The following is a 17,914-nucleotide window of genomic DNA, read 5'->3' as shown; positions in this document are numbered from 1 at the left end:
ACTTCCGACTTCAACTGTATACTTTTTAAATGAGACTATATACAAGGAGTGCCGGTACCAAGTCAGTGTGCTTTTTGAGGACCTGAGGGCCCATGCCAAATATTTTCAGCCTCCTGATTGGGAAGAGGCGTTGTCATGCCTTCTTCACGACAGTGTTGATGTGTTTGAATCATGATGGGTCCTTAGTGATGTGGACACCGAGGAACTTGAAGCTCTCGACCCGCTCCAATACAGCCGTGTCGATGTAAATGGGGTCGTGCTCAGGCCTCCATTTCCTGTAGTCCACAATCAGCTCCTTTGTCTTGCTGACATCGGGGGAGAGGTTTTGTACTGGCACCACACTGCCAGGTCACTGACATCTTCCCTGTAGGCTGTCTCATCGTCGTCGGTGATCAGGACTACCACCATTATGTTGTGAGCAAACTTAATGATGGTGTTGGAGTGGGTGAACAGAGAATATAGGAGGGGACTAAGCACAGGGGCCCCTGTGTTGAGGGTAGGCGTGGTGGAGATTATAAACTGGGTGGGTTAAGCCCTGAATGCTAAATGGCTGAAAGCAGTGGTATATCAGACCATATACCAGGGGTATGACAAAAACAAAAATAGTTGACTTTTCTAATTACGTTGGTAACCAGTTCTAATAGCAATAAGGAACCTTGGGGTTTGTGGTATTTGGCCAATATACCAATAGTTAAAAGCCAATTTATGCTTGATCAAAATGTGGTCAAATGTGCCATATGGATGTGTGAGGCAATTGTGAAGCCTCTGGAGGCATGCAGAGGCCAAATTGAGCTCTGTACTGCATGTGCACCGCCCAATTTATTTGTAACAATGTGGATGGCTCCATATAGCTCTCTGCACTGCCATGATTGGTTGACGGTAGGTGGGGGCGGGGGTCCAGTATAAACACAAACCCACATCCTTGACAACTTCCTTCACAACAGCTCTGCGAAACTCAATAAGTATGAATGCCCTGACTTCTGCAGAGGTTGTATGGCAGAAATTGCTGTATGGGCACTGCAGACATCGGATTGACCATGCAGCGCATTTAATGGCTGTATCCAGGCACTCCGCATTGCATCATGTGTAAGAACAGCCCTAGCCGTGTAATATTGGTATATACCACACCTCTGGCCTTATTGCTTAACTATAGCTCAGTGAAGTTTACCGCAATGTACATCCAGATCATTCACACTAAATCTGAGGCAAGCGCCTGATGCACAGCCATAGAAATGTCTTTATTCATAGCCTTCTTGAGAGTTTTAGCAACTGTCGCAACTCTGACGTCACCCCATTGACGTAGACATTTAAAATTGTTAGGTAAGGGTTAAGGTTTAGGGTAGGGTCCCGAATAGCACTACCCATCTCAAAATTACACACACTATTGAATTTGGAAAGACAGAAGCCTTGCTGCCCACCTTGAGCATGTCTTATTTCTTGATTACTCAAAAATGTATATATTTATTTTATAATGTGCAGTTCGTCAGAGATTCAACTATTTCGTTTTTTGGTGTCAACTCTTTAATCTCCTTTTTTGGGGAGAGATTAAAATATGAATATTAGTCAAAAGTAATCTACAACACCTTTTATTTTAAATGCTTAACCTTAATGGAATCAAATACATTTTGTTAACTCGTTTTGGTTACAAATTACAGTCAGTACTTGGTTGTAAATTGAATGTAAACCATGAACACATAACTTCTTCCATCAAACACTGTAGCCTATACTGTATTTTTATATTCATGAGTAAGTCGCTCTGGATAAGAGCGTCTGCTAAATGACTTAAATGTAAATGTCATGCTGAGGTAGGTAGTAGGCTACTTGTTTTTTATGTCGATGAAAATGCAGCCAATGCATTAACATATGTCTTCACAGTTCGTGGGCGCGCGCTTTTACCCATGCCGCAAATTTGGGGGTTTTGTAAAGTGTCCTGCGACAAGCATTTGTGACAGTATTATTTTCTTTACCGTCTTGGCGCACTTTCCACAAACATATCTCCTGCATTCTGAACATACCTCAAGAGTTATGTTCCTACATTTAGTACTAGCCCCTTGACAACTCTTTCTTTTCACTAACTCGTTGGCCGGGCGGGGATCGGGATCTGACTTTATAGCTCCTTTTAGCATCACAGTTTAACCGAAGCGCTGATCCTAGGTTCAGGATAAACTCTCTCCGGGTATATCGCTGAGTCCCACATGCACTCTTTGTAAAGCACATAGGCATGATGGCTGCCAAGTCCAGGACGTTGTAGAATACGGCCATTGGCCACCGCTGGGAGCCACCCTTCACACTGTACATGCGCGCATTCCTTTCCAACACATTCACCCCGACTTTAGTGGAGTTGTAGAAAGTCATAGATTCTGGGGTTTTCTTTCTGCCGGCACTAGTGCCAACAGACAGGTGCAGGGTGCTGAGAACACTGATGGTCTTCATTGGCTTACACATGTACACAGTCAGCGTCGCGTCATTGTGTTTCAGAACCAGGGTCGTTCTCTCATGCAGCAACTTATTTGCCAGTTCAACTGAAGTGGTCACATTCCTTCCTTTGTCAAGATAAGGTTCCATCAGCTTCAGCACCACACTGCTGTCAAACTGGCGCTGTCCAGAAGTCATCTTCTTTCCCCAAGTCCGGGAAACCATTCACGATGTATTTGGAGTCACTGCCAGCCAGAACTTGATTCCAGAACGGTCGAGCTTGTTTCCCATGAAGTGCGAGAAAACGCACTGTGCTTTTGTGGGAAACAACTGCGAATCAACAGCAATATTCGGCCCAGGGTTGTAGCAGGTGATGCTATTTTTGACAAAACTGTTCAAAACGTGTGACACGGGGGAACATTTGTCATTTTTTACACTTTCACTCTTTATTTATTTTGGGTCTAAACATAAATATCGCATGTCTCTAAATCTGTTCCTTGGCATTGTTTGTCCAAAAAAGATCACCCCCCCATTGGTCATTCCAAAAGCTCTCCATCTTCGCGCAATTGCCACCGAACGCCACACAAACGTAAAGGAGCGCAATGCAATGCAGGCTTGAAGCTCATCCAAAGACATATCGCAAAAACTGTCATCAGTGCATCTGCGTGCTTCTTCAACTGTACATTCTTTGATGTGGAGCAACATGTTGATGTCAAACAGGCAATGAAAGGCGCTGAGTGGGCTGCTGTCTATGTCGCTTTTTGCGCACTCTGTTGGCCCTGGAGCGACCATGAAAACATGTTGCGTTGCTCTCTGGCCCACTGCCTCTCCAATGGGATTTAACCCTCGCCAAACGGTGCCATCTTTGCCAGTCTCATGATCCCCATTCTCTGTTGGAGGAACCGGTTTTCCTGTTGAAATGACTGGGTTCTTCAGCCGGGGTTTCTCGGTTGGTGGCGCTTCTATCTCACTGTCCTCACTACCAGTGGAACATTCAAGAGGTTTAGTCCAAAATACATCACTGTCAGGCTCAGATTCACTGCTGGAATCTGAATCGTCTTCAGTATTGAGGGGCATTTCATAAGCCTCAACGGCGCGTTTTCGTTTAGCCATTCTTAAAATGGTTCTACTCAGGGTTAAGGTGATGCCTTTTTAGTAGTTGGAGTATTCCGAAAATTGCCTCCCCTGTCTTGTTTTGCACGCGTTGTACAAAATAATAAAATGCAGTACTACATGATATTTCTTAACGTAGCTCTTTATTAGCTAGCTATATCTCCAACCATGCTTAAAATGTGATGCCTTTTTAGTAGTTGGAGTATTCCGAAAATTGCCTCCCCCCAAAAAACGACGTACAAAAATGTTGTTGCCCTGCAGTCTGAAAATGTAAGAAGCACTCGTTTCACACTCACGTTCACGCTAGCAACTAACAACATCCGGGTTGGAAGTTAAAATGGAACCAGGTTATGGAGCTTGAAAACTTCCAAATAAAAGTCTTACTTTGAAGCAATATAAATGCGAATAAAAAATGTATAATGCAATTAGGATAAAATTGCCACTAATATAATTATTCAAAAGTATTAAAATGACAACACATGACAACCCAAAAATTAATTATGTGAACATTTGGTATATTATTTAATGGAAAGTTAAACCAGTAGGCTACTTGAAATAGCATGACATTTTGATTTCACAGATTTTTTTCTGTTATGAACATTCACATTGATTTGTTTTTACATAACACTTACAAAATGTTCTTGCATGAATTTACATTGACCAACAAAACATTCTTACATGAATGTACATTTCCTAAAATTAAACATTTTGGTAACCACCTTTTTTTGTGCAGCATTATCTTTAAGGGCACATTGGAGGTCAAATAAGTGGCGGTAAAATAAGTGGTGCTAAAAAAAAGTTATGTTTGATGGTTTTGTTCATTTCAATTGTTCAAGTTCTGTACGTACATCTGTCTGTCATTCAATTAAAAAATATTCAAAGAACAAATGGTTTGGGGCAGTAATTGTTATATAGCCAACAGACTAGACAATGGCTAATCATAGGCAATGAATCCTGAGAAGAGCACAGGTATTTTTTTATAAAATGTGGCAGATAAAAGTATAAGAGCACTTAAAAGTGATCAATTAAAGAGTAATCTAGTTTATTAGAAGTTGCCTGTGTATTTCCTTATACCACTAGGGGTAGCCCATTATTAAATGTAAAGCTCTTTGATTTAAGTATAAAAGGCATAATGACTCATCCTGTATATATATACACTGAAGAAAAATACATTATAGTTCATATATGGAAATCAGTCAATTGAAATGAATTCATTAGGCCCTAATCTATGGATTTCACATGACTGGGCAGGGGCACAGCCATCGGTGGGCCTGGGAGGGCATAGGCCCACAAACTTGGGAGCCAGGCCCAGCCAATCAGAATTATTTTTTCCACACAAAATAATTGTATTACTGTCAGAAATACTCAGTTTCATCAGCTGTCCGGGTGGCTGGTCTCAGACGATCCAGCAGGGGAAGAAACCAGATGTCGAGGTCCTGGGCTGGCATGGTTACACGTGGTCTGCGGTTGTAAGGCTGTTCTCTAAAACGATGTTGGAGACAGCTTATGGTAGAGAAATTAACATTAAATTCTCTGGCAACAGCTCTGGTGGACATTCCTGTAGTCAGCATGCCAATTATCTGTGGCGTTGTGTGAAAACTTCACATTTTAGAGTGGTCTTTTGTCCCCAGCACAAGGTGCACCAGTGTAATGATCATGCCGTTTAATCAGATTCATGATATGCCACACCTGTCAGGTGGATAGATTATTTTGGCAAATTTTGTGCAGAAAATCTGAGAAATATTTCAGCTCATGAAACATAGGAGCAACACTTTACTTGTTGCATTTATATTTTTTTGTTCAGTATAAATACCAAACGTGGTCAGAAACAGATTGTTGTAAACAATACTAAAGAAAGGCATTTGGTATATAAAGAGGCCATTTTAAAAAGTCCCTAATTCTATCATGAATATTGTATTATATATAGGGTCCCATTCCCAACACAGTGTACTAAGAGACTATTAAAATGCACTGGTCCATCCTTTTTAAAACCACCTGATGGGGAGTTAAGTTAACCTGAGGTCAGCTTATTTCTTACAGGTCCTATTCCCTTTAGGTCATGTCTGTCTGTCATGTAGGGATTAACCCGTCTCTCTCTGTTTCTGCCTGCTCCTGATCCTCCTCTGCCAGGGCCCATTTCTGGACCTTCCCGCTGCCAAACAAAGTGAAGACAAGCGCTCCTCCGGCGCTGATCCCGGCCGATAGACAGAACACATTCCTCCATCCCGCCAAGGAGTGCTGTTGGAGGGGAGACATAAGTCACAGTCGTATGTATAACAGTCTTCAAGGGTGCAGTAACTTTTAGAAATGAGTCATTGCATTGTCCTCGTGTCAAGCAGCCCAATTCTGATCTTTCTTCCACTAATTGGTCTTTTGACCAATCACATCAGATCTTTTTCAGAGCTGATTGGTCAAAAGACCAACGAGTGAAAAAAAGATCAGTATTGGACTGCCTGTGTAGACGCAGCCACGGTCGAATACTTTTTACAGAAACAAGTACTTAAGTAGCTATATTAAATCTATTTAATTATTTTGAAAAGCAGTACAGAATGAATCAATTTGATGATGAAGGAAAAGCTAAAGCGTACATCTTTGGTGAGGTAACCTGTGACGATCGGCGCGACAACACCTGGGATAGTCCCGAAAGTGTTGGTGATTCCTAAAAGCACCCCCGCATACCTGAATATGAGAGGAAGAGTGAGACAAAGAGGTTCAAATACATCCAAAAGCAGTGAAAAAGCACTGAGTAAGTGGCTGAGAGTGTGATAGAATGAGTGCAAGAGAGTTCAGTGAAGGTACAAAACATGCCAGAAAAGACTGGTGAGTAAGGAGAGAAGTGAAGAGAAACAAGTGAAGTGACGACATCTCAAATAGATAAACACCCACCGTGGACCAATGTCTATCTGGTTGATGAAGACCCCGGCTGCACTGGTGCCTCCTACAGTTGTAGAGAGGGTGAGAAAGGTCACAGCCAACACCCCACTGCAGCCGGAGTAGCCCACAGCAACCAGGAATGCTGCAGGCAGCAGCAGACCTGGGGGAGGAGGAGTCAACAATATACATCAATACACATGTTGAATGTACAAACACTGCACTTACTTTCTATTGATAATAGAGACACATAAGTGTGGCCATTCATTCAATTAACAACACACACACACACACACACACATATATACAGTGGGGAGAACAAGTATTTGATACACTGCCGATTTTGCAGGTTTTCCTACTTACAAAGCATGTAGAGGTCTGTAATTTTTATCATAGGTACACTTCAACTGTGAGAGACGGAATCTAAAACAAAAATCCAGAAAATCACATTGTATGATTTTTAAGTAATTAATTTGCATTTTATTGCATGACATAAGTATTTGATACATCAGAAAAGCAGAACTTAATATTTGGTACAGAAACCTTTGTTTGCAATTACAGAGATCATACGTTTCCTGTAGTTCTTGACCAGGTTTGCACACACTGCAGCAGGGATTTTGGCCCACTCCTCCATACAGACCTTCTCCCGACCCTTCAGGTTTCAGGGCTGTCGCTGGGCAATATGGACTTTCAGCTCCCTCCAAAGATTTTCTATTGGGTTCAGGTCTGGAGACTGGCTAGGCCACTCCAGGACCTTGAGATGCTTCTTACGGAGCCACTCCTTAGTTGCCCTGGCTGTGTGTTTCGGGTCGTTGTCATGCTGGAAGACCCAGCCACGACCCATCTTCAATGCTCTTACTGAGGGAAGGAGGTTGTTGGCCAAGATCTCACGATACATGGCCCCATCCATCCTCCCCTCAATACGGTGCAGTCGTCCTGTCCCCTTTGCAGAAAAGCATCCCCAAAGAATGATGTTTCCACCTCCATGCTTCACGGTTGGGATGGTGTTCTTGGGGTTGTACTCATCCTTCTTCTTCCTCCAAACACGGCGAGTGGAGTTTAGACCAAAAAGCTCTATTTTTGTCTCATCAGACCACATGACCTTCTCCCATTCCTCCTCTGGATCATCCAGATGGTCATTGGCAAACTTCAGACGGGCCTGGACATGCGCTGGCTTGAGCAGGGGGACCTTGTGTGCGCTGCAGGATTTGAATCCATGACGGCGTAGTGTGTTACTAATGGTTTTCTTTGAGACTGTGGTCCCAGCTCTCTTCAGGTCATTGACCAGGTCCTGCCGTGTAGTTCTGGCCTGATCCCTCACCTTCCTCATGATCATTGATGCCCCACGAGGTGAGATCTTGCATGGAGCCCCAGGCCGAGGGTGATTGACCGTCATCTTGAACTTCTTCCATTTTCTAATAATTGCGCCAACAGTTGTTGCCTTCTCACCAAGCTGTTTCTATTGTCCTGTAGCCCATCCCAGCCTTGTGCAGGTCTACAATTTTATCCCTGATGTCCTTACACAGCTCTCTGGTCTTGGCCATTGTGGAGAGGTTGGAGTCTGTTTGATTGAGTGTGTGGACAGGTGTCTTTTATACAGGTAACGAGTTCAAACAGGTGCAGTTAATACAGGTAATGAGTGGAGAACAGTAGGGCTTCTCAAAGAAAAACTAACAGGTCTGTGAGAGCCGGAATTCTTACTGGTTGGTAGGTTATCAAATACTTATGTCATGCAATAAAATGCAAATTAATTACTTACAAATAATACAATGTGATTTCCTGGATTTTTGTTTTAGATTCCGTCTCTCACAGTTGAAGTGTACCTATGATAAAAATTACAGACCTCTACATGCTTTGTAAGTAGGAAAACCTGCAAAATCGGCAGTGTATCAAATACTTGTTCTCCCCACTGTATATATATGATACTCTAACTGTAAGTTGCTCTGGATAAGAGCTTCTGATAAATTACTAAAATGTCAATATAAAATGTAAAATGTAATACTCTATAAGTTCATATTTTGTTAAAAAACACATTTCTACAGACTAAAATATCAACAGCATTAAATAGTACCAAAGAATCCCGAAAAAATTGTTGCAAACTTTTGTACGTTTTAACAGCCAATCAATCAAACATCTGGTAAAGCCCATTCCATAAGCAACCAAGACCAATTCCTTTAAAATATAAAAGTCCCCTCTTTGCCTGTGATAGTGAAGATCTTGCGGACCGCTGTGACACTCAACAGCTCCTTCTCCAGGAGGCTGTCTGCTACTACACCTGATATCACTGAGAAGGCCCAGCCACCCAGATAGGGCAGAGCTGAGAGAAAGGCATTCTACATAGAGAAACAGAAAGAAATAGACAATATTAACCAACAACAAAAAGAATTGCAACTACATTGTAGGAATAAAATATCCCGATAAGATGGCGTCACTTTCACCAATGTTTTATTAAAACATTGCTACAGCAGCACAGTATAGACCTTGATAACAACACTTTATGATTCAAGTCCAGAGACTCCTGTACTATCCCTGTACAGTGTGATATACTGATACGACACTAAATCTTAGTCATTCTCTAGTCTTACCACCTAAAGTATGTATACACTTGTCTAAGAAATATGACAAAACTCTACCTATGGAGCCTGGATGTCGATTATGGCAGCCAACTGCACCTCTCTGATTCAGAGGGGTTGGGTTAAATGCGGAAGACACATTTCAGTTGAATGCATTCAGTTGTACAACTGACTAGGTATCCCCCTTTCCTTTATATCAAAATCAAATCAAATTTGATCGGTCACATACACATGTTAAGCAGATGTTATTGAGGGTGTAGCGATATGCTTGTGTTTCTAGATCCATCAGTGCAGTAATATCTAACAATTCACAACAATACACACAAATCACACAAACCTAAAAGTAAAAGAATTGAATTAAGGAATATATAAATATTTGGATGGGCAATGTCGGAGTGGCATACACTAAAATACAGTAGAATAGAATACAGTATATACATATGAGATGAGTAAAGCAAAATATGTAAACATTATTACAGTGACTAGTGTTCCATTATTAAAGTGGCCAGTGATTTCAAGTCTCTGTATATAGGGCAGCAGCCTCTAACATGCAGGGTTACGTAACCGGGTGGAAGCCGCCAAGTGATGGCTGTTTAACAGTCTGATGGCCTTGAGATAGAAGCTGTTTTTCAGTCTCTCGGTCCCAGCTTTGATGCACCTGTACTGACCTCGCCTTTTAGATGATAGCGGGATGAACAGGCAGTGGCTCGGATGGTTGTTGTCCTTGATGATCTTTTTGGCCTTCCTGTGACATCGGGTGCTGAAGGTGTCCTGGAGGGCAGGTAGTTTGCCACCCGGTAGAGCTATTACCATATTCTTATAGCTATCTGGTCTTTACAGCACTCTGGAATTGAGCATCTCACTCTGTCTCTCCCCTCTTCTGGCGTCATCCATAGAAATCATATGTCCATATCTATGATGTATGACTTAATGTACAATTTCTTTGGGTCTCACCTGTCGGAGGTCAAAGTGAAGCACCGTGTCCATGTAGGTGGGTAGTGAGGTGAGCAGAGTGTAGTAACCCCAGTTGGCACACATCTGAGACACTATGATGGCCCACAGGGGAACAGAGAGCACCATGGGTAACAAAGGCACTGACCAGCCATGGGCACCACCCTGAGTTAAGAGGCATAGAGAAAGAGAGAGAGAGAGAGAAAGGGGATTGACTGTGAAGTGATTTACAAATGTATGATAGAGGGTCATAAAGGATACCACAGATATATTGTTGTTACATCTTTTCCTATGGAGTTGATGATGTAATGTTTTTCTCTTGTGCTGATTCGTGGATGAGTGCCAGGCTGGTCAGACACCAGAATGAACCAGAACACTGCCCAAATGCAACCAGCACCCCCTGGTGACGAGAGAAAGAGGGACAGAGAAAGTGAGAAAGAGAGAGACAGAGGGAGGGAATGAGAGAAAAGCCTTGTTATGTTGACATCTTTACTAAGCAAGAGGTTGTGTAGGAATAGTATTTGAACTAGGTTCTTCTATTTCTAGGGAGTGTTTCCTAGCCACCGAGCCTCTACATCTGCATTGCATGCTCTCTGGGGTTTTAGGCCCAGTTTCTGTATAAGCCTTTTATTTATTTATTTATTTTTTTTATTATTTTTTTTTACAACGACTGTTGTAAAAAAATATAAATACTCTATAAATACATTTGATTGATTGAGTGTGCAGAGAATAATTGTGAATGATCCAAAAATATGAAAGTATAATGTGTGTGAAAACAGGAGAATAAAATAAGAGCTGGAAATGCAGATAATGGTGAGAAATGCAGATAATGGTGTGTGTAGGGGGAATGTATATGGTTGGGGGGGTGCAACTCAATATTACGAAGGTGTCCTTAATGTTTTGAACACTCAGCGTATATGTTTGGGGGGTGTAATTGCTATCCAACTCTCACCACATATGTAGAAGACAGCGGGCCAGCCCAGACTGTGACAGATTAAGCCGGTGAGGGGCAGGGCTACAAAAGCCCCAAAGTTTGCCCCTGACCCCGACAGGGTCATAAGACGAGACCTCTCTAGAGGGGGAGCCCAGCGAGCCCACATGGCCATCATGGCCGGGAATGTCACCCCCTGACGACACACAAACACAGAGCATTACACACTGATTTCTCACTGAAATGAACAATATACCTTGGAGTTTTAGAGAAAATAATGACCACATGGCCAAATTGGCTATACTGTATGTATACCATAAATATGATTGTTTATACAATCGAATGCTAAGCTAATCCAGTTCAATGCTGATAACAGAATGAGATTGACCCCTACTCTGCACACATGAAGCCTCTTACCTCCCCAAATCCCTCCAGTGCCCGTAAGCCAAACAGCCAGTAGGGTCCTAGCTGGGCTGCCAGGGGGGTGAGGAGGGTGAGGGCTGCGGTGCCAAGCACCCCTCCCCCCAAGAAGATACTCCCCCCAAAGTGCCCGGCCAGGTAACCCCCAGGGATCTGAGTCACCAGGTAGCCAAAGAAGAACGCCCCCAGCAGCAGGCCCTGAGTTGGAGAATCCCACGAGTACTGAGGTATCTGAGATAGAGAGAGAGAGGTAAATGAGCATTAGTGTTACGTATTAGTTTGTGAGTGTCTTGTATCTATCTACTGTTCATACTTTGCATGTGCAGTATGTCCAGTACGCATGCATCATGTTTGTGTGAAGCATATTTATGTATATGAGCTTTAATATGCATATACAGTATAGTATGGGTCTAGTTGTGGATACTTTGGAAAAGCTGGTTCTTACCCCGTCTGGTTGGTCTGGGGTTTGGCTGCTGTTCCCATGGGAGGACACTGGGCACTCATGGCCAACTGAGCTGTTGAGAGATGGTTGGCCATTGGTTCCATTGACCATGGCGACCATGGCAACACTTAGATTGACACGGAGACCGTAGACAACGGAGAATCCGAAGAACATCATGATGGCCAGATTGCAGCGTGCAGAGCAACATTGTGGAGGTACTGTTAGACATGATGACAACAAGTGCACAATCACACCTCACAGTCTATCTGAAAACACTTAGACTTTAAATATGACTATTTAAACAGCGCTGGTAGAACATCTACACTAGCAATCGAGGAGTACTTGACACTTAAATGACCTATTTCACTAGCACTAAGCTAAAGCATAGGGACATATCCAAACTTCCAGGTTGGTCAAATTTTCACTTGATATGACTTCCTTCAACTATCATAAAAAGTTATCATTACATAATAATGACTCCTGTACTCCCTGTTCACCCACGACTGCGTGGCCATGCACGCCTCCAACTCAATCATCAAGTTTGCGGATGACACTACAGTGGTAGGCTTGATTACCAACAACGACGAGACGGCCTACAGGGAGGAGGTGAGGGCCCTCGGAGTGTGGTGTCAGGAAAATAACCTCACACTCAACGTCAACAAAACAAAGGAGATGATTGTGGACTTCAGGAAACAGCAGAGGGAGCACCCCCCTATCCACATCGACGGGTCAGTAGTGGAGAAGGTGGAAAGTTTTAAGTTCCTCGGTGTACACATCACGGACAAACTGAATTGGTCCACCCACACAGACAGCGTTGTGAAGAAGGCGCAGCAGCGCCTCTTCAACCTCAGGAGGCTGAAGAAATTCGGCTTGTCACCAAAAGCACTCACAAACTTCTACAGATGCACAATCGAGAGCATCCTGTCGGGCTGTATCACCGCCTGGTACGGCAACTGCTCCGCCCACAACCGTAAGGCTCTCCAGAGGGTAGTGAGGTCTGCAGAACGCACCACCGGGGGCAAACTACCTGCCCTCCAGGACACCTACACCACCCGATGTCACAGGAAGGCCATAAAGATCATCAAGGACAACAACCACCCAAGCCACTGCCTGTTCACCCCGCTATCATCCAGAAGGCGAGGTCAGTACAGGTGCATCAAAGCAGGGACCGAGAGACTGAAAAACAGCTTCTATCTCAAGGCCATCAGACTGTTAAACAGCCACCACTAACATTTAGCGGCCGCTGCCAACATACTGACTCAACTCCAGCCACTTTAAAAATGGGAATTGATGGAAATTATGTAAAAATGTACCACTAGCCACTTTAAACAATGCCACTTAATATAATGTTTACATACCCTACATTACCCATTTCATATGTATATACTGTACTCTATATCATCTACTGCATCTTGCCATCTTTATGTAATACATGTACCACTAGCCACTTTAAACTATGCCACTTTATGTTTACATACCCTACAGTACTCATCTCATATGTATATACCGTACTCTATACCATCTACTGCATCTTGCCATGCCGTTCTGTACCACCACTCATTCATATATCTTTATGTACATATTCTTTATCCCTTTACACTTGTGTGTGTGTATAAGGTAGTAGTTGTGGAATTGTTAGGTTAGATTACTTGTTGGTTATTACTGCATTGTCGGAACTAGAAGCACAAGCATTTCGCTACACTCGCATTAACATCTGCTAACCATGTGTATGTGACTAATAAAATTTGATTTGATTTGATTTGATAAATCACCCTCTAGCACATCCATGCTGCTGAGTGCTGACTATGCAAAAGAGCAACCCAAAAAAGTAGACACCTGAATCATCAACATCCACCACTTCTTTTTTAAGTAGGGGTGATGTGTCTCCACTCTCGTCCAGTGGGGTGGAGTTGATGGAGTATCCATTTTGTAAAGCCATGGCAACCACCAGTCAGGTGACAGCCAGAGATGGAATGAAGTGAGTGTGATCTGAGGTCACCTAACCATAGTGTCCTAAGAAAATATGCAGAACAGACAGAGAGCAAGAGTCAGCAGGACAAATGGCTAGACATTCAGTCTCATGCACACACACACACACACACACACACACACACACACACACACACACACACACACACACACACACACACACACACACACACACACACACACACACACACACACACACACACACACACACACACACACACACACACACACACACACACACACACTGGATATGAGAATGACCATGACTAGACAGGTCAATGGTCCTTATGGTGTTCAAATAAATCCATGGGAGATTGTGCAACCATTACAATACACCTGACTAAGTCAAAGAAATCAAATATACTGTAGACATGCATTATAACAGTAGACTTAGCTCTTTATATTGAGGAATGTTCAGAGTTCTCCAACCCTGTTCCTGGAGAGCTACCCTCCTGTAGGTTTTCACTCCAACCCCAGTTGTAACTAACCTGATTCAGCTTCTCAACCAGCTAATTATTAGCTAATCATCTGAATTATTATTCTTCAGATGATGCTCCGAATAGTTTTAGGCTGGCTGGTGGTGTGGCTTATACATGTTGATTCTGAAGAAAAAAACAAGATGGAAAACAAATACCAGTCTGTGAATTATGGTCTATGTAAAGTCAGTCACAGAAGCATGATTTCAATGATTTTTCATAGCTACCTCTTTTAGAGCTGGACCAGTAGTACGCAATAAATCTGATCTCAGAATACCGGTCTGTCCACTAAATGAAATAAACCAGTAGTCTTGGCCTCTCCTTCACTCTGACTGTGACTTGTGCAGACTGATTAAAAGCAGATGTGAACCTAGTGTATCTGCTGACAAATAAAACGTTCACACTCAAAGGTTACCATTGGAGGAACAGAGAGTGTGTTACGCAAGTCAGCTGATGAGGGGGGTGGAATAGAATTACATAATGTAGTGCCTTTTGACATGGTGTAGTGGCCATTTAAGGTTAATAAAGTTTATTTATCTTATTTTTATTTAACCTTTATTTAACTAGGCAAGTCAGTTAACTTCTTATGGCTGCAGGGGCAGTATTGAGTAGCTTGGATGAAAGGTGCACAGAGGTGCCCAGAGTAAACGGCCTGCTCCTCAGTCATAGTTGCTAATATATGCATATTATTAGTAGTATTGGATAGAAAACACTCTGAAGTTTCTAAAACGGTTTGAATTATGTCTGTGAGTATAACAGAACTCATATGGCAGGCAAAAACCTGAGAAAAAATCCAAACAGGAAGTGGAAATTCTGAGGCTGATAGATTTTCAACCAAGCTCCCATTGAAATCACAGCGAGATATGGATGAGTTTTCACTTCCTACGGCTTCCACTAAATGTCAACAGTCTGTAGAACTTTGTCTGATGACTCTACTGTGAAGGGGGGCCGGATGAGAGGAAAATTAGTCAGGTCTGCCATGAGGTGACCATTCTTTGACCATGCGCGTTCACATGAGAGGGAGCTCCGTTCCATCGCTCATCTGAAGTCAATGTAATTCTCCGGTTGGAACGTTATTCAAGATTTATGTTAAAAACATTCTAAAGATTGATTCAATACATCGTTTGACATGTTTCTACGGACTGTTACGGAACTTTTGGACATTTCGTCAGGTTTTAGTGAACGCGCTTCCCTGACGTTGGATTTGTATACCAAACACGCAACAAAAATAGCTATTTGGACATAAATGATGGACATTACCGAAAAAAACGAACATTTCTTGTGGAAGTCGGAGTCCTGGGAGTGCATTCCGACGAAGATCAGCAAAGGTAAGTGAAGATTTATAATGCTTTTTATGAGTTTTGTTGACTGCACAATTTGGGCGGGTAACTGTATGGCTTGCTTTTGTGGCTGAACGCTGTTTTCAGATGATTGAATATTTAGTTTTGCCGTAAAGCTTTTTGAAATCTGACACAGCGGTTGCATTAAGAACAAGGGTATCTTTAATTCTATGTAAAACATGTATCTTTCATCAAAGTTTATGATGAGTATTTCTGTTATTTGACGTGGCTCTCTGCAATTTCTCCGGATATTTTGGAGGCATTTCTGAACATGGCGCCAATGTAAACGGAGGTTTTTGGATATAAATATGAACTTAATCGAACAAGACATATATGTATTGTGTAATATGAAGTCCTATGAGTGTCATCTGATGAAGATCATCAAAGGTTAGTGATTAATTTTATCTCTATTTGTGCTTTTTGTGACTCCTCTCTTTGGCTGAAAAAATGGCTGAATTTTTCTTTGAGTTGGTGGTGACCTAACATAATAGTTTGTGGTGCTTTCGCTGAAAAGCCTATTTGAAATCGGACACTTTGGTGGGATTAACAACAAGATTACCTTTAAAATGGTATAAGACATATGTAAGTTTGAGGAATTTTAATTATGAGATTTCTGTTGTTTGAATTTGGCGCCCTGCACTTTCACTGGCTGTTGTCATATCGATCCCGTTACCGGGAATGCAGCCATAAGAAGTTTTAAGAACAAATTCTCATTTACAATGACGACCTACCCCGGCCAAACCCTAACCCGGATGACGCTGGGCCAATTGTGCGCCGCCCTATGGGACTCCCAATCACGGCCGGTTGTGATACAGCCTAAAATTGAACCAGGGTCTGTAGTGATGCATCTAGCACTGAGATGCAGTGCCTTAGACTGCTGCGACACTCAGGAGCCCGAGTTCTTATTCAGTTTAGAGTGATTACCACTATGCTTAGCATATTTTTATGTTTTTGCTATTCTGTAATATACATAATTTCCAGTGTTCTATTTGTGACATATTTGTGTCTGAGTTGATAGTCACTAGATCTTTTACTGAATGTTATGGATTCTTCTCATATCGTTTGATAGTGATTGACGCCAGAGCTACAGATTGCAAATGGACCGAGGACACTGATTCTTATTGTATTGATTACATTATGCACTGTGTGATTCTGTAGCAGCAGGCAAAGTCACTGTCTTTTGTGTTGACTTCGGACAAGCCTCTCGGGTTGATGTTAAGAGAACATTTGGCACTGTCTGAATATAAAGGGCCTGTCTCCAAGAGGCCCGTTAGACATTTTCTCTGCTTCTGTGCTAGTTGCACCTTGTAATTAAACCAACATTATTTTGATTGATGTGATCAACGACTGCTCTCCTTTTTGTTCACCTGGAAATTCCCATTACAAACGGACAGAGTCAAAAAAACATGTGCATTTGGTATGTGATTGTGTGTTTTCTGTAAAGTTCACTTCTCCAAAAGTTGGTATAAAAACTGTGTGTAGTTTTATTAACTCTCTGCTTCTTCTTTCAATCATAACTTCTCCATTATCTGACATTAGATTTGGGAAAGGGGATTTTAAATCCAACCTGTTCGACATAAGTAATGGGTATCACCCGCCCTCACTGTCTATAAGGACAACAAACAATGCAATGAATTATGCTCACATTACAATAGCCTCATTACATGACAACTTGTTTTCTTTTACATGACAGACCTACAGGAATATAGGAATTTCTTTGACTTCTATGGCTTCTGACTATGCTGTGTTATGTGTTTCTCTCATGCTATGTTGTTGTCTTAGGGCTCTCTTTATGTAGTGTTCTACTGTCTCTCATGTTTTGATGTGTGTTTTGTCATATATTTTAATTTAATTTATTTGTACTTATAATCCCAGCTCCCGTCCTCGCAGGAGGCCTTTTGCCTTTTGGTAGGCCGTCATTGTATATAAGAATTTGTTCTTAATTAACTAACTTGCCTAGATAAAAAAAAAGGTTAAATAAAAACATTTTAAAACATTAAAAAAGGTTATTACAACACTGGAGGCTTATAAGCAGTCAGTAATGCATGTGAATCGAAAAATTAACTTGAAACAGCTGGCACATTGGTACACAACGAGAATAGATAGCTAGATAGGTCTCATAAGTAGACTCAAAATAGTACAGCTGCTATTGCATTTTAGTTGAATTTGAGCCATAGAGCAAACCTACCTAGAACGAATGGACTCTTCAACCAAAGCCCTCTGGTTTGCGTTGCACCTGTCGTATTTAATAAATGTGTAAAGAGCTCCCCGTTTTGCCTTATAGCGCCTTTCCACTTAGCACAGACAAAGTAAAAACAGTGTTAAAAGTGTTGTGTACAATGTTTGCGATTCAGGGAAAGCGGTAGTCACATGATCAATAATATTTTTTTATT

General features: G+C 42.1%; 1 protein-coding gene across 5 annotated transcripts; it reads right to left on the bottom strand.

Moving 5' to 3' along the window:
- Positions 1-4,022: 4,022 nt before the first annotated feature.
- Positions 4,023-17,885, bottom strand: LOC139554542 (sialin-like). 5 transcript variants are annotated; one of them, XM_071367423.1, is made up of 14 exons: positions 17,710-17,885; positions 14,409-14,563; positions 14,194-14,307; positions 13,553-13,729; positions 11,720-11,934; positions 11,272-11,505; positions 10,876-11,050; positions 10,205-10,323; positions 9,927-10,088; positions 9,641-9,743; positions 8,600-8,732; positions 6,415-6,562; positions 6,117-6,207; positions 4,023-5,766 (listed from the first exon to the last, which is right to left on the bottom strand). In XM_071367423.1, exons 4-14 carry the CDS (start codon positions 13,653-13,655, stop codon positions 5,540-5,542), a joined length of 1,710 nt encoding a protein of 569 aa, XP_071223524.1. In that variant the 5' UTR covers positions 13,656-13,729; positions 14,194-14,307; positions 14,409-14,563; positions 17,710-17,885; the 3' UTR covers positions 4,023-5,539. The 5 variants fall into 5 exon arrangements, with proteins under 5 accessions (XP_071223524.1, XP_071223525.1, XP_071223528.1 ...); XM_071367424.1 differs by having other exon boundaries at positions 14,409-14,560; XM_071367427.1 differs by lacking the exon at positions 9,641-9,743.
- Positions 17,886-17,914: the final 29 nt, after the last annotated feature.

The sequence above is a fragment of the Salvelinus alpinus genome, chromosome 26 (genome assembly GCF_045679555.1).
Source record: "Salvelinus alpinus chromosome 26, SLU_Salpinus.1, whole genome shotgun sequence".
Classification (NCBI taxonomy): domain Eukaryota; kingdom Metazoa; phylum Chordata; class Actinopteri; order Salmoniformes; family Salmonidae; genus Salvelinus; species Salvelinus alpinus.
This window is presented reverse-complemented; position numbering and strand designations above follow the sequence as displayed.

Excerpts from the sequence above, each read along its gene's own strand:
- LOC139554542 (XM_071367423.1), bottom strand. The coding sequence starts at position 13,655 with ATGGCTTTACAAAATGGATACTCCATCAACTCCACCCCACTGGACGAG. Across the intron at positions 6,563-8,599 it reads CAAGATCTTCACTATCACAG|GTCTGCTGCTGCCTGCAGCA; the intron begins GCAAAGAGGGGA and ends CTCCTCCCCCAG. Across the intron at positions 6,208-6,414 it reads CAGATAGACATTGGTCCACG|GTATGCGGGGGTGCTTTTAG; the intron begins GTGGGTGTTTAT and ends TCTCATATTCAG.